General features: G+C 43.5%; 1 protein-coding gene across 6 annotated transcripts in view; it reads left to right on the forward strand.

Annotated features, from left to right (window-relative positions):
• The window catches only part of LOC147010421 (dual specificity tyrosine-phosphorylation-regulated kinase 1A-like), a 55,240-nt gene that overhangs the window by 22,401 nt on the left and 18,500 nt on the right, over positions 1-14,339 (forward strand). For all 6 annotated transcript variants that reach the window (XM_085859608.1, XM_085859611.1, XM_085859610.1 and 3 more), the window contains one exon: positions 12,634-12,737. In XM_085859608.1, the coding sequence (XP_085715734.1) occupies positions 12,634-12,737 (104 nt within the window). Of the gene's footprint in view, positions 1-12,633; positions 12,738-14,339 lie in introns of those variants that run through there.

The raw sequence follows: 14,339 nt of genomic DNA on the forward strand, positions 1-14,339 counted from the left end.
ATCTTTTTTTTTCACTTTCCTCACTCGTATCATTAAATTTGTCACGTTCATACCTTCAAATCGCTGGATAATTTGCAATGCTTATAAATGCACAGTGATGCCAGCGTTTGTGGCTTTATTTCATTTCCACACATGCCATAACCTCCAAAATCTCTTGAACTAAGCCGAATTACAAAATTTAAGCTACACAATTGAACTTGACAGCAGTTCCGACTGCTAAAAAAAAAGTGTTCATTTGTCCAATTTGGACATAGTTTGACATTTTGGAGTGTGTTTAACGTGACGGTTCGGCGATCGCTAATCGCTTGCCAAGCCAGCCGTTGCTTATTAAACGCTTCCTTTGAGTGTTTAAGCCACTTGAGCGCTCTCCAAGGTGCTTGGTTGTTGCTTTCGGTAAAAGCACACGTTTTCAATCTAACGCATCGATTGGACGTATGTTTCTGCATGTGCTAGACCCTGCGGTGCCGTACGGTGCCTCGGGAGATGTCTCATCTGCTGAAAATGTGAAATTTTATTTTTCAGGATATCGCTTTGTTTAACTTTTTTGTGCGATCTGCTTTCATAATCCACCCCTCACTTCGACACCGATACATATGAACAAACTTGAAGGGCACTCGGTAGAGCGCATACCTCCGCCACTCAATACCTTACCCACGAGAACATATCGGGCCCATTACATTTTTGAAATATCATGCCACGTATCGTTTTTCGCCCTATCTCTCAATGGTGAAGAATCGCTTTAAAAATGAAATAATTCTTGTATCCGGATTCGGATTCGGATTTTCACCAAAATCAAATCGTTTCTTCCTTGTCATACACCCAACCTGTCCACCAAGTTTCGTCTGAATCCGTCCATAACTTTTTGAGATATCGTGCCATATATTAGTTTAGCCCTGTCTCTCAATGGTGAAGAATCAGTTAAAAAATTCTAGTAGTTGGATCCGGATCCGGATCTTCACCAAAATCTAATCAGTCACACACCCACCTAATTTCAGCCGGATCCGTCCATAACTTTTTGAGATATCCTGTACACACAGAGACAGAGACAGAGACATAGATTTCAACTAAAACTAAAACCTCCTTCACCTTCTGTGGTGGAGGTAAAAACGAGGTCTATCGACCTCGTGTTCACCATGTTTGGTCTCGCTGTGAAGGCATAATAATAATACCGTTCCTTTTATGCCATGAAGGCACATCAGGCTGCCGAGGCAGTTTCATTGGCAAGGAATACGGGTCTCTACTCTGACACAGGTTACCCCGAATGGTTATTACCCAAGTACACTGGTACTCGTTTTGCCAACCTCGGAAGAATGACAAGTCGAGTCAACCCCACCTGGTGTTAATTCAACAGCCGGCATGGGCTGAAACTCAGGACCTATAGGTCCCAAGCCAACTACCTTTAACAGCTTTGCTGTGAAGGCAGAGATCGACATTTTGTGTTCTGTGCCTTGATAGATTTTTTTAAAATTTAATTTTGCTAATTTCCCACTTGAATTCCTCTTTCAAAGAACTCTGTTTAAAGGTAAATCTTTGTGTTTGTCGTTTCTATGTACTTTATGCATGTGTGCATTTGCACGTGCGTGTGTGTGTATATACTGTATTACCACAACAGCACTCAGCCCAGGTGTGTGTGTGTGTGTGTGTGTGTGTGTGTGTGTGTGTGTGTGTGTGTGTGTGTGTGTGTGTGTGTGTGTGTGTGTGTGTGTGTGTGTGTGTGTGTCTATGTGTGTGTGTGTCTATGTGTGTGTGTGTCTGTGTGTGTGTGTGTGCGTGTGTGTGTGTGTGTGTGTGTGTGTGTGTGTGTGTGTGTGTGTGTGTGTGTGTGTGTGTGTGTGTGTTTTATCTCCACATTCGGGTTTTAGAAGGTGGAATGGAGTCCTGCCAGGTCTCGAAGTATCCACCCCCATTTCGTTAAGGCCGAAGTCACATTTGCTCAATGGCGAGGATACGGCGGCCGTACGCCCTCTGAATTGACAAACGTGCGGCGGCCGCAGAGTTTTTCTGCGGTGGCCTCAGGGTGGCCCTATGCCGTTTGGCTATGTTTTACAGGCCGTAGGGGTCGCTGTGGAATTATAGCGTGGAGTTATAACTTTTTTCATTTCTACGTTCGCCGTAGCAATTCGACAGGCCGAAACAAATGAACTAGAAAAAAAAAAGAACCCACTCGTTACCATCCGTCTGGCAGCACGCTCTCCTTAGGGCCCCCTTGCGGACACCTTGCGTCTGCCTTAAATTCTATGGCCGCTGCAGGAACGCCCTTAGGTCACCGTGTGACATGAAATCAAAGAACGTACGGCACCCCCACGTTTTAGGTCTCCACAATTTATAAATACGCCGTGCAGCTCCCTGAAAAATAAAAACCTATGTGACTGCTACATTGTGTGACCGTGGAAATACTGCGGCCGCCCTATAATTGCTAGTGGCCGTAGATTTTGGAGACCCCACGGCCGCCGTGGAAAATATGACTTAGGCCTAAGGGCAGTCACGAATCAGGAACCAAGGTGTGCAGTTTTGTTGTTCTCAGTTTTGTTCTGAGGGTTCTTTTGAGGATCGTCACTGAGCCCCGGACAGCTTCCAACTGCAGTTTGTTTGTAGTAATATTCCCAGGGATGGTTTTTTTTTTTAGATCTCTGTAAGGTTCTTCATCATTCTGTTGCTCCAATGATCACTGGTACAATTTTGGATCTCTTCAACATCTAGGATCTTTTAACTTAATTTTTGAGATATTGGTATTTGGACATTTTCTTGATTTCTGCATTGTTTTGGCTAAATTGGTGTGTGTGTGTGTGTGTGTGTGTGTGTGTGTGTGTGTGTGTGTGTGTGTGTGTGTGTGTGTGTGTGTGTGTGTGTGTGTGTGTGTGTGTGTGTGTGTGTGTGTGTGTGTTTCAGTTATTAAGCATAACATTCTCTTTGCTAACTCTACCTCCTCCCCTCACCTGTCTTTTTTTTTTCTTTCTCTTCCTCTCCCTCTCCCTCTCCCTCTCCCTCTCCCTCTCCCTCTCCCTCTCCCTCTTCCTCTTCCTCTTCCTCTTTCTCTCACCCTCTCTCTTTCTCTTTCTCTCACCCTCTCTCTTTCTCTTTCTCTCACCCTCTCTCTTTCTCTTTCTCTCACCCTCTCTCTTTCTCTTTCTCTCACCCTCTCTCTTTCTCTCTTTCTCTTTTTCTCTTTCTCTCACCCCTCTCTTTCTCTCTTTCTCTCTTTCTCTCTTTCTCTCTTTCTCTCTTTCTCTCTTTCTCTCTCTTCTCTCTCTTTCTCTCTCTTTCTCTTTCTCTCACTTTCTCTCACTTTCTCTCACTTTCTCTCACTTTCTCTCACTTTCTCTCACTTTCTCTCACTTTCTCTCACTTTCTCTCACTTTCTCTCACTTTCTCTCACTTTCTCTCACTTTCTCTCACTTTCTCTCTTTCTCCCTTTCTCTCTTTCTCTCACCCCATCTCTTTCTCTCTTTCTCTTTCTCTCACCCCTCTCTTTCTCTCACCTCCTCTCTTTCTCTCACCCCCTCTCTTTCTCTCACCCCTCTCTTTCTCTCACCCCCTCTCTCCCTTTCTCTTTCTCTCACCCCCTCTCTTTCTCTCTTTCTCTCACCCCTCTCTTTCTCTCTTTCTCTCACCCCCTCTCTTTCTCTCTTTCTCTCACCCCATCTCTTTCTCTCTTTCTCTCACCCCCTCTCCTCCCCTCTCTTTCTCTCTTTCTCTCACCCCTCTCCTCCTCGTACCCCTCCCACAGCCTTGACTCTATACAAAAAAGGGTTGGCAACCATTGTATGGGTTTCATGGGCCGAATGGTCTCTTTCTGTCTTCCCTGGGAAGGGAAGTCATCTATTATATATTGTGAACCGTGGACTCTGTCTCTGTCTCTGTCTCTGTCTCTGTATCGGTCTGTCTGTCTCTCTCCATTTGAAAAGCTCAATTTTCACGTTTGCAATGACGGAAAACAGGCATGAGCAATGTTGATGCCAAATTTTATTTTGCAACCAGGATCTTTTGCCCTCTTTTTAAACAAATCCAACCCCTGCCGCCCTATGTTGCACCATCATTTTTCGGTTGGTGGTATAAGTATCTCAGAGCTTCGGTTCTGTGCGAAACAATTGACCTTTTTGAAGTCCATGAAATATGATTTAAATCGAAAGGTTAACTTAAACTTTTCCTGTCAATGTGGATGGATACTTTTGCTAGCTTTTCCCCGTCAATTGAGACGGGTACTCTTCCTAGTGATGTACTAATCTGGGCGATAACCTCTTTTAAAGGCTGTAGAAAACAAAACTTATTTTATTTCACTTGAATTATGTATTTGAACATTGTAGAACACAAATGGCCTCGTTTGCATTCCAAAAACCTTCAGTTTATCAGTACTTGGGCAAAATTATGCCGTCTCGACCAATCACATTTGCCGCGTGCTCTGAGGGTGGAGTGACAGTGAGATTCAGACAAAAATGGTGGCACCTAGTGATGCCACCACAGAACAGAGAGCTGCAGAGCTATCTTCGTCTAAAATATCTGTTTGTTTAAATGCATCCTTTCTCAAAGATCTTTTCAAAATTGTCAGTTTCTCCGAGACGAGTTGGCAGAAGGTTCAGCTCTGGACTCTTCCGTTTGACCCATCGGCTTCGTATGGTTACCATCACACCTGTTGTTCAAAGTTCATGAACAAAGCTAATATATAGGTAGTGGACAAAAATAAACAAGGAAACACCTGAGTAAATGAGGGACACCAAACAACGGTTGCCACACAGGTGTGGCCCATATGTTAAGTAACTTACATCTCATCATGCTTAGTGTCATGTATAGAAGTGCTGCACCTGCCTGATTGCCTAAAATTATGCCTTGAATGGCTACAAAGAGAGACCCCCTTATTCCCCCATCCAAAGAGCACACGTGTTCACCCAGTGGTTTAATGAGCATGACACTGATGTTATCCATATGTCGTACGTGCTTGGAGTACCTAGGGTTAGGTCATGGGCACAAAATAATGACCGCTCCTCCCCCATGAGGGTTTGAGAGACCACTTGTGATTTTTGCCTGTCCATGTGACAGTGCACGTAGTTTACTGACACTTGCTGTAGAAAGGGAGAATTATGAGCCACGGCACGAAATTTATTTCTCCCACCACCCTCACTAGCCCCTTATCCTCCTCCTCCTCCCTCTGTCCCCCGCTGATGTTTCTAGCTGTATTAAAAGAAGTCATTTCTCTGTATGTCTGTACGCCTGATCATTTTAGAATTAAAGACGGCTGGTCCAATCTGGGAAATCGACTTTCGCCTGAACATGTGGAAGAGTGAAAGTGGTTTAACCACTGATCCCTGCCGAAGGGAGGGGTATTGACACCATATTTCTTTCCCAAAGGGAGCGGGTGTTACTCATGTACAGTAATACCCCGGTTTGCACGAAGGATAGGTTCCTGATAGATTTGCCTAACGAGCAATTTCACGCAGTACGGGGCTCATAAAGCATGGTGTTAATGAGGATACGTTGACCAGCTGTAATAAGTTGAAATCATGAAGTAACACTTAAAATTTTTAAAAACGAATAAATACTAATTGGTCATAAAAAAAAATGGCAATTTTGTACATTTACCAATGAGGTTTATTGGAACAAGCGTTTTGCCCACCGAATGCCTTCACTCCGTGGACAAGTAGGTCCACGAGAAGGGGCTTTAACCTCGAGTCTCATGTAGTGTTGCTGCCATTAAGGAGTGAAAGGTGGTCTTTTGCTACTTTCATGCCAGAAGCATCCTACTCTTCCTTAGAAATGAACATGTGGGAAGGAGGGCATCCTCTTTCAAAAAGTCCCCGCTTCATCCACATTAAAAACTGGTTGGGGAGGGTAAACTTCCACAAGAACCTGAAACTTCGACGGAAATTCAGCTGCTGACTACTCGTCCGCACAGCTTCGCCACTTATACGAATGTTCTCCAAATCTATTGAAACACCCTCGATTGGCCGTAAACATCTCCTTGGTATACCCCTCACTTTCCTGCTCTTTCACTTCATCATATAAACTCAGCACCTTAGCCCTCGCTTTTCTGTTCTTTCACTTCATCATATAAACTGAATCCCTCACGTTCCTGCTCTTTCACCTCATCATACAAACTCAGCACCATATCCCTCGCCTTCCTGCTCTTTCACTTGGAATCATATAAACTCACCTTATCCCTCTCTTTCCTGCTCTTTCACTTAATCATATAAACTCAGCACCTTATCCCTCTCCTTCCTACTCTTTCACTTCATCATATAAACTCAGCACCTTATCCCTCTCCTTCCTGCTCTTTTACTTCATCATATAAACTCAGTGCCTCAGACTGCCTGGTGTAAAGGCATTGCATACTGATTTATATCCTCAATCCAGGAGGATAAATATCTCTCCATTTTCTTCGTTAAACTGGTCTGTGATCTCATTAATTTTGTAGCAACTATGGGAGTTGTGGACTGATTAGATGCTTTCTTTTTTGTCTTTGTTCTTTACAATTGTCGTTACAGACAACTCCCATAAACCAAATGCACACCCAACAGGTCAACCATTAATATGTCTTTCATTCCTGACAAATCTCACACTCATAATCTCTTTCCGAAAGGACCGTCTGGCATACCCTCCTATCTGATTTTCTTTACAATCCTTTGGAGGAAGTTCAGTCATTCAAACTCCTGGGTCTCACTATCAGCCATGATCTTTCTTGAGCAAACCACATTTCAAAATTGGCCTCCAAAGCCAGCTGCCGACTGGGCATTCCCCGTCATACAAAGTCCTTCCTTGGCAGACCTGAACTATCCACTTACAAGGCCTTCATCCGCAGCTTGATAGAGTACTGCTCTCCCCTCTGGGCTGGCTCCCCTGCCTCACATCTTGCTCAGCTTGATGCCGTAGAAACCAAGGTCTTCAAGATCATTCACACCTCCCATACTGAAGCTGAGTCTATGGGTCTATTATCAATTCGCCACTGCAGTCAGGTCAGAGGTATCTGTCTTCTATGGGCTCCTTTTTGGTCTTGAGCCCTCTACTCTTTCGTGTTTTGTTCCCCCCCCCCCAAGTTTCCTCAGGGCTCACACGGACCACCATCAACCCACTTCTAGTGAAACGACCTAAATCCAGGATCATCGCTCACCTCCACTCATTCGTTCCTCTTTTTCCCCACCTTTGGAATCAACTTCCACATCCTCTTCAATCTCAGTCCTCCCTCCAGGTCTTCAAAACAGCTATTCACTACCATCTCAGATCATCCCCAATCCTAAGCCATGATCTTTTCTACCCTCGTTAACCCCTACCCAAATCCCTACTTCTTCCAGTTTTCTAGTTTTCCCTCCATGGAGCTTCCTTCTGTTTCCATTTTGTCCACCCCATGCTTGCATGTTTTGCATCCTGTTTTTGTCTGCTATGTCCTCATCCGTTCAACGTGCTAGCTTTTCCTTGAGGCTCGGCTATGTGCACAAAATTTTTTGAAAAAAACAACGATGGCACCAACACTCGACTCCATCCACCTTAACTTTCAATTTCAGCTCCAGACTGATGCTTTTTCTTGACACTTTTGGCACAATTACCAATATGGCGGCGCACAGAGCAGGAAGACCAACGAGCGTGCTGATTGGTTGACAGGAGATGCATTCTGATTGGCTGCCAGAGATGTCAACGACCAGCTGTCAAATTTTTGGTTGAGGCGGTGCATTTTAACTTGTAACTTTTGACTCGCTTGATGGATTAAAAATATTTTGGTATCGCTGAATATAAATTCATGTTCAAGTACAAGTTACAGTATGTTACCACGGCTTTGTATTTGAAAGCAGAATTTGTTAACATATTTATATGAAACGGATATGGAGAAAGGTGTAATGTGTTCATTAAACAAACACGTGCTGATGTTTGTTGTTTTTTTTTTATTCACTAATTATTTTCTTGATGTGTGATGGAGTCAGACATGCAGGCCGCATGGTCATGTTTTTGACCTCGTGTGCAACCGGTGGTAGCTGAATGCATTTCAGAATCGGATGCAGTAGGTCGTTGATGCACCACGTTGTTAATGATCTTCTGCACCACAATTGTCGGCGAGACCCTCAACTCCAAATTTGGGGACGTCGAGGCAATATCATTCCCAGCTGAAGGAACATGTTCGATGAATACATTGTATACAGTGTGATGCCTTTGGTGCACGGAGGACACTTTGTGCTGTCCGGAATATAACCGAGTTGAAGGTCTTCTTGTGTACGTCGTGTCGTGTGACGTGTTATGTGAGGACTTGGGAAGTCGTGGTAACTGGTATCATGTTTACATCCTGGTAGACGGTGTTTCGGGTATGTGGATGTTGAAGATCTCACGGCGTCTTTCGCGAAGAGTAGAGCTATCACCGGTACCCTGATCAAGATATTAATTCTTGCCCAAATGATCAAGTTGAATGTCGGGCCTGGGTGCCGGTTCGCAAAAGACTTGGGGCAAAAATATTCCACAACCGACCCCACAAGGTGGGAAAAATTGGGACCGTTAAATCGAGAGAGCAGTAAAACACAGCCCCCCTGTTCAGTTTGTGTGCATAAACCACCGGTGGCTGCATCTCATGGAGAATACTTACGAACACATTGAACATCAACGTTTACTTTCCCAAACTAAAAATGGTTTGGTTTAAGTCCACTTCCTCTTCAGGATAAAACTCTTGGTACGTTTCACTTCTTGTTTCAGTATTTATTACCTCCGCCATGTGCGATGTACAGATGTTATGTTTTTCGAGTGCCCTTCTGGTTTGTTTTATTTTGCTTTTTCAAAACGTTTCCCTTCAAGACGAAAAATGATATTTGACAAAGTGCTCGGATGAAGACTTTTTGACCAATCCACCTTATCTATTTCTCATGTATTGGGACGAGATAAGATGACTCCTTTGGAAATGACAAAGAGTTGTAAGTTTATTGAGCAGGTGCATTCGGAATAATGAGCATGAGGAACTGTTGCCAGTTTGTGGGATTCGGTTTTTTGATCCCTTGGGATAAAAGCAGTAGCATGATGAAATATTACATCATGCGTGATGTAACATTCTTCTTTAGGCCTAATGAATGGAGTGGGCTGGAGGAAATTGCTTCAGGTTGATATGATGCCTGTAACGAGGACTGGTCTAGACTCTGGAGGTATTTACATTCGCCGCCAAGCTGTCTGACCTGGATTTGAATACCGCCGAAGCTATGAACTGTCATCCGTGTATCAAAGGATGTCTGTTCAAAGCCGAAGGAAGACTTTGCACAGATTTCAATGATGCCACTGCTTATTTGGAAATTTTGGTGGCAAACCATGTTACAGGCAATATAGAGTTAAACTTGAATTCTGGCTCGTACTTGGTGACTCACAATTTTTTGTTTGTTTGTTTTCCTTCAATTTGTGATCAGTTATGCTTCGTAACCTTTGAATTCACTTTTCCCGAAGTTTCTGTTGCTCATTTAATGGAGAACCAGTCTTGATTGCAAAGCCAGTCAGTGTTGGTCAGCATCGGCGGACAGGTAGAACGATGGATGGGGATCAACAGCACGTTGATTAGAGTCTCCTAACCACTGTGGGAAGCATGACATTCATCCTTCGTCGGAGCTGTCTTTTGTTGTGATGAAAATGTTTGCGAGCGAATCGACGCAATTCCAATTTCTGGAGCATTTGTCCTGTCTTTTAGATTCTTGCTATACCTTGAACATAACATCTGCCTTGTTTCTCATTGCTCATTGGCTTTCAGTGAGTGTGTGTATGTGCAGTGGCCTCCAAAAGTGTTCACCCCCCCCCCCCTAACGTTTGAACATTTGATGCCATCTGAGCTTATTTCATGATGCTCTCAAATCAAATATATATATATATATATATATATATATATATATATATATATATATATATATATATATATTTCTTCTTCTTTCGGCTGCTCCCGTTAGGGGTCGCCACAGCGGATCATCCGAATGATCCGCATAGTGATTTGGCACATGTTTTACGCCGGATGCCCTTCCTGACGCAACCCTGGTCGCCTCTTACAACACAGGGATATGGTACACCTATTTTAACCGGGGTATACACCGGCCCAGTACACTGGTACTCACTTTGCCAACCTCGGAAGGATGACAGGCTGAGTCAACCCCCTGGTGTATTAATTCAGTGGCCTAACGGGGCTTGAACTCAGGACCTTTTGGATCCCAAGCCGCTGCCCTAACCACTGTGCCAACACCAGGTATCTATATATATATATATCTATATATATATATATATATATATATATATATATATATATATATATATATATATATATATATATATATATATATATATATATATATATATATATATAAATAAAATATGTTAACAGAGAAAATCAGATGATTCGCAGTTGCATAAGTATTCAACCCCTTTGCCTAATTAACCCCAAAATCACTTCAGGAGCAAATTATGTTTGAAAAGTTTCAAAATAAGTATAAGTTTCACCTGAATGTAATCAGTGGTTTCACTTAAAAATTAAGCTCCCCCACTTATCTAACGAATCTTAAGATGCAATTCACTTGGTCAACGAGCGAGGCAAACATGAAGACCAAGAAGCTTTCCAAAGAAGTCAGACATGAAGTGCTGGAGAAGCACCATTCAGGAGAGGGTTACAAGAAGATTTCAAAGTTGCTCGTTATCCCTTTGAGTATGGTGAAACCCATCGATAATAAGTTGAAGACTTATCGTACTACCCAGATTCCACCCAGATGAGGTCACCCATCCAAACTCAGCAGCCGGGCAAGCGAGAATCTGTTTTGGAATGTCACTGCAAAAACACCAATGACTTTGAAAGATCTGCAAGCCTCTTTGTCTGAGATGGGGATTCAGTATTCATCAATCAATAATATTCCATCTCACTGTGTGAAGCTCGTAGAGACCTACCCAAAAATACTCACAGCAGTCATTGCTGCAAAAGTTGCTTCCACCAAGTATTGACTGAAGTGGCCGGATACTTTTGCAACCATTGAATTTTGATTTGTACACTTTTTTTGCAGGTATTCCTGACATGTAACCTCCTTCAACTATAATTAAACAAAAGAGCAATAAGGAACCCGAAGAAGTGAAGAGCAAAGATGGAGTCACCAGGAGGAACCTGGATAGGATTCGGGTTTCAGCCGCGAATCCACTACCCTCAAACCCATCCAGGCACAGCCAAGTGAGCCTTACAAAAATATTTCTGCAAGAATTCACTTCTCCTGAGAGAGATAGATAACAAAAGGGAGGAATAAGAGAGTAAAAGAGATGAAGGAAAAGAAAAAGCAAGAATTAGAATGAATAGAAAGAAGTGTGAAAGGAACAAAGGACGAAGATGTCGGGAAGAACTCGGACAGATAGATTTCAGCATTTGCTCCCGAGGCTCAAACACAGCAACACGTACAAGCTACCAGAGGTCCGTCAGCAGGGAAGCACAGTCCACACAACATCAGGATATGGTACAAACATAATCAAACGGAAGACCAAGAAGGAACCTGAAGAAGTAAAGAATGAATGAAGTAACAATGTTTCATTTGATCTCTTCAGTGATGAATAAAATAAGTTCATTTGGAAAAATTATTTCAACACATCTTTACAGGGCACTCACTGTATGGCCTTTCGAGTTTGTAGTCGAAGAAGGTCGTTTGCTTTGCGTATGACACGCGAACACGTGGGAGCATGAATTTGTTTATCGTTCAGGAGGTTGGTTCTTCCTGCACGGAAAGCAACGAAACCTGGTGTCAAGGTATATATCCAAGAAGATACTACTTTCTACTTGCTATCTATCTGGTATACTACTTACTATCTATCTGGCCTGGCAGAACTATCACCCCCAAAAAGCAACCCGTGGCATTCCCACTACACTGTTAGTTAATCAAAGGCATTTTGAGTCAGGAAACATGCTTACGGTTTCGCCCGCCATGGATTCCGGCCTTGGCCCTCTCTCTCGATGCACGCACAGATGACTTCGTAATTACAATCGGTGATCATAGTTTTGTTTATTTATTGAACTTGGAACGATACCATTTCCTGCATGGTCATGAAAACGTGTGTACATTCTCTTTTGACAGCTTTTCTCCACATTGGGTTTCTCTCTGAGTTTCCGACGTCTCAATGAAAACAATTTATTTTTCATAAAATGGGGCAATTTTCTTTCTTTTTAGACCTGATCAGAAAGGATTGTGGGTAATTTGGGTGAGAGGGATCTGCATCGTATGCCTGGTGTTGGCTTAATGGCTAGAGTGGCGGGCTTGGGATCCTCGGGTCCTGAGTTCAAATCCTGCTCGGCTGTTGAGTTAATACCAGGTGGGGTTGACTCTGCCTGTCATCCTTCTGAGGTCGTAAAAATGAGTGCCAGCTTGCTGGTATCCTGTGTCGGAGTGGCGACCCGTCCAGGATTGTGCCCAATAGCCAAGGAGACTGCTTAGGCAGCACCGACGCTCTGCATAGAGTATGGTCCCAATGGATGGATGTGTGCGTGCATGCGCGCATGCGAGTCTTTACATACATCACACTAGTAAACACGTTCTCCAGCAAAAATCATCAAATTGTGTTGTCGTTTTCATTCCTTGAACCAGCGACCTCACTGCAGATTTTACTGTATATTCTGTTTGATTACATCTCTTCAATATTAGCTGTGTAAAGTGTTTGCACCTGTTGTGCACAATTTGCGTGCAGGTGTGCGGCTGACAGCATGCCCGGGTGTTCCCCCCATCCCCTCCGACTCTCCTGCTGATCCTGGCATGTCCTCGCCCGACCGCCAGCTCATGGCGCAACCCCAGGTAATTGATATCGGTCTTTTGTTGAATTCTAAAACTCATCATAATAGTACTGTTAAACATCAGGGTTCTGTATCAATTTGACTGGAACAGCAGGTTGCCAAATGGAGGGGTTGAGTTGGAAGGGAGGGGAAGGCAGGATGGTGTTGTCGTGTTTTGTTTAATTTGGCAAATCTATCGAGCCAACAAGGCTTCCATTGTACATTAAAGTGTGCAATATCTGCGTTGGTCAGCATGATTGTGTTAAACTCGAAGTTTATCCATTGATTTTCGAAACGGGTTTTAATAAGGCAACCTGGTTAGTCTCACTGTCAGAGTAATGTTCTGGTATCCTGAAGGCGCAGGGTTAGAATCTCTGGGTTTTGTATTGATTTGTGCAATGTGATTATGTCCTTGCCCTTCTTGTATTATATGTTCAAGCTTCTCTTTCATCTGTAGTCGCTGAAGGAAGAAGAAGGAAAAAACAAATAAAAAAAAAAACAATCCCACAACACCATTTGTTATATTGCTCACAAGACGAGTTGCTTTTGTATCGAAAGATTCTGAACGAACAAGAATGACCGGCTGAATGCCGAACGTATTAAGAGCAGATCTACTAGATTTACAAAACCTGGCTTGCAGGATAGCACAGAGGGTAGGCTGCCTTTGAGCTGGCTCATCTGGGTTTGATTCCCTCCCCGACTCGAAAAAATGTTATTATTATTATTATTATTATTATTATTATTTTATCACGGTGGTTCACGGAGAGGCTGCCAAATCATTGATCATTCGTTGGCCTCGGAAACGATGAGAACCGTAGCGTCCCTTTTGCTGGCATTTCCTGGTGGACGTTGAAGACCCCGTGGTGTCTTTCACTTGAGTATCCCATTGTGTGTTCCTACCCTGGCCAAGTTCCACATTGCTGCGTCATCTCGCGTGTGACTTTGGCGGGGTCACAGGAGTCGCGTGCAGGCATTACCACCCGGGCCCACATTCCCCGGACAGCGCAATGACGCGCATGTAGCGATAGGACGAGAGGGCCCCAGTTTGAACACGGGCTAACGAGGGAGATGAGCCATTGCTAATGCAACACTGAAAACCTCTCTCATGATCTGTAGTTGCAGCTACATTTACCTTCTTTCAGTTGTAATAAGCTCCCTTTCCTTTATTTCTGTGCCATTGTTAAAGTTAATGCACACAATAAACAAGAAATATTTTTGAGAATGAAAACTTGCATTAAAATGCATTGGCTTCATTCCAGCTTGCTCTATTGGTTTGGGGGCTTTTATGAGTTTACAAACAATGAAACTTTTCATTTCGTTCATTGCATGAAAGAAAAGGCCTAACTGCATATGTGGGGGAGGGGGGGTTATTTGTTGATGGAGGAGCCTTTTTATCAAATCGAGGCTCGTGGAAGAGCAGAACAATGGTATGAAAAGCTCACAGTCCTCGGGAATGTGAGTGGGGAACAGTTGGACAATAACGCAAATATGTATCACAACACAACACGAGGAGAGGAGTTGCAGGTGAACGGACAGGGTCTCGGTGACTGTAGTGAATCTAAGAGGTAGAAATGGGAGAGACCTTGAGGTGACTATGAGCAGCAGACTTGAAGGCCTGCAGTGA

Source organism: Eptatretus burgeri, chromosome 16 (assembly GCF_056783735.1).
Source record: "Eptatretus burgeri isolate ZD-2024b chromosome 16, Ebu_testis_v1, whole genome shotgun sequence".
Lineage (NCBI taxonomy): Eukaryota > Metazoa > Chordata > Myxini > Myxiniformes > Myxinidae > Eptatretus > Eptatretus burgeri.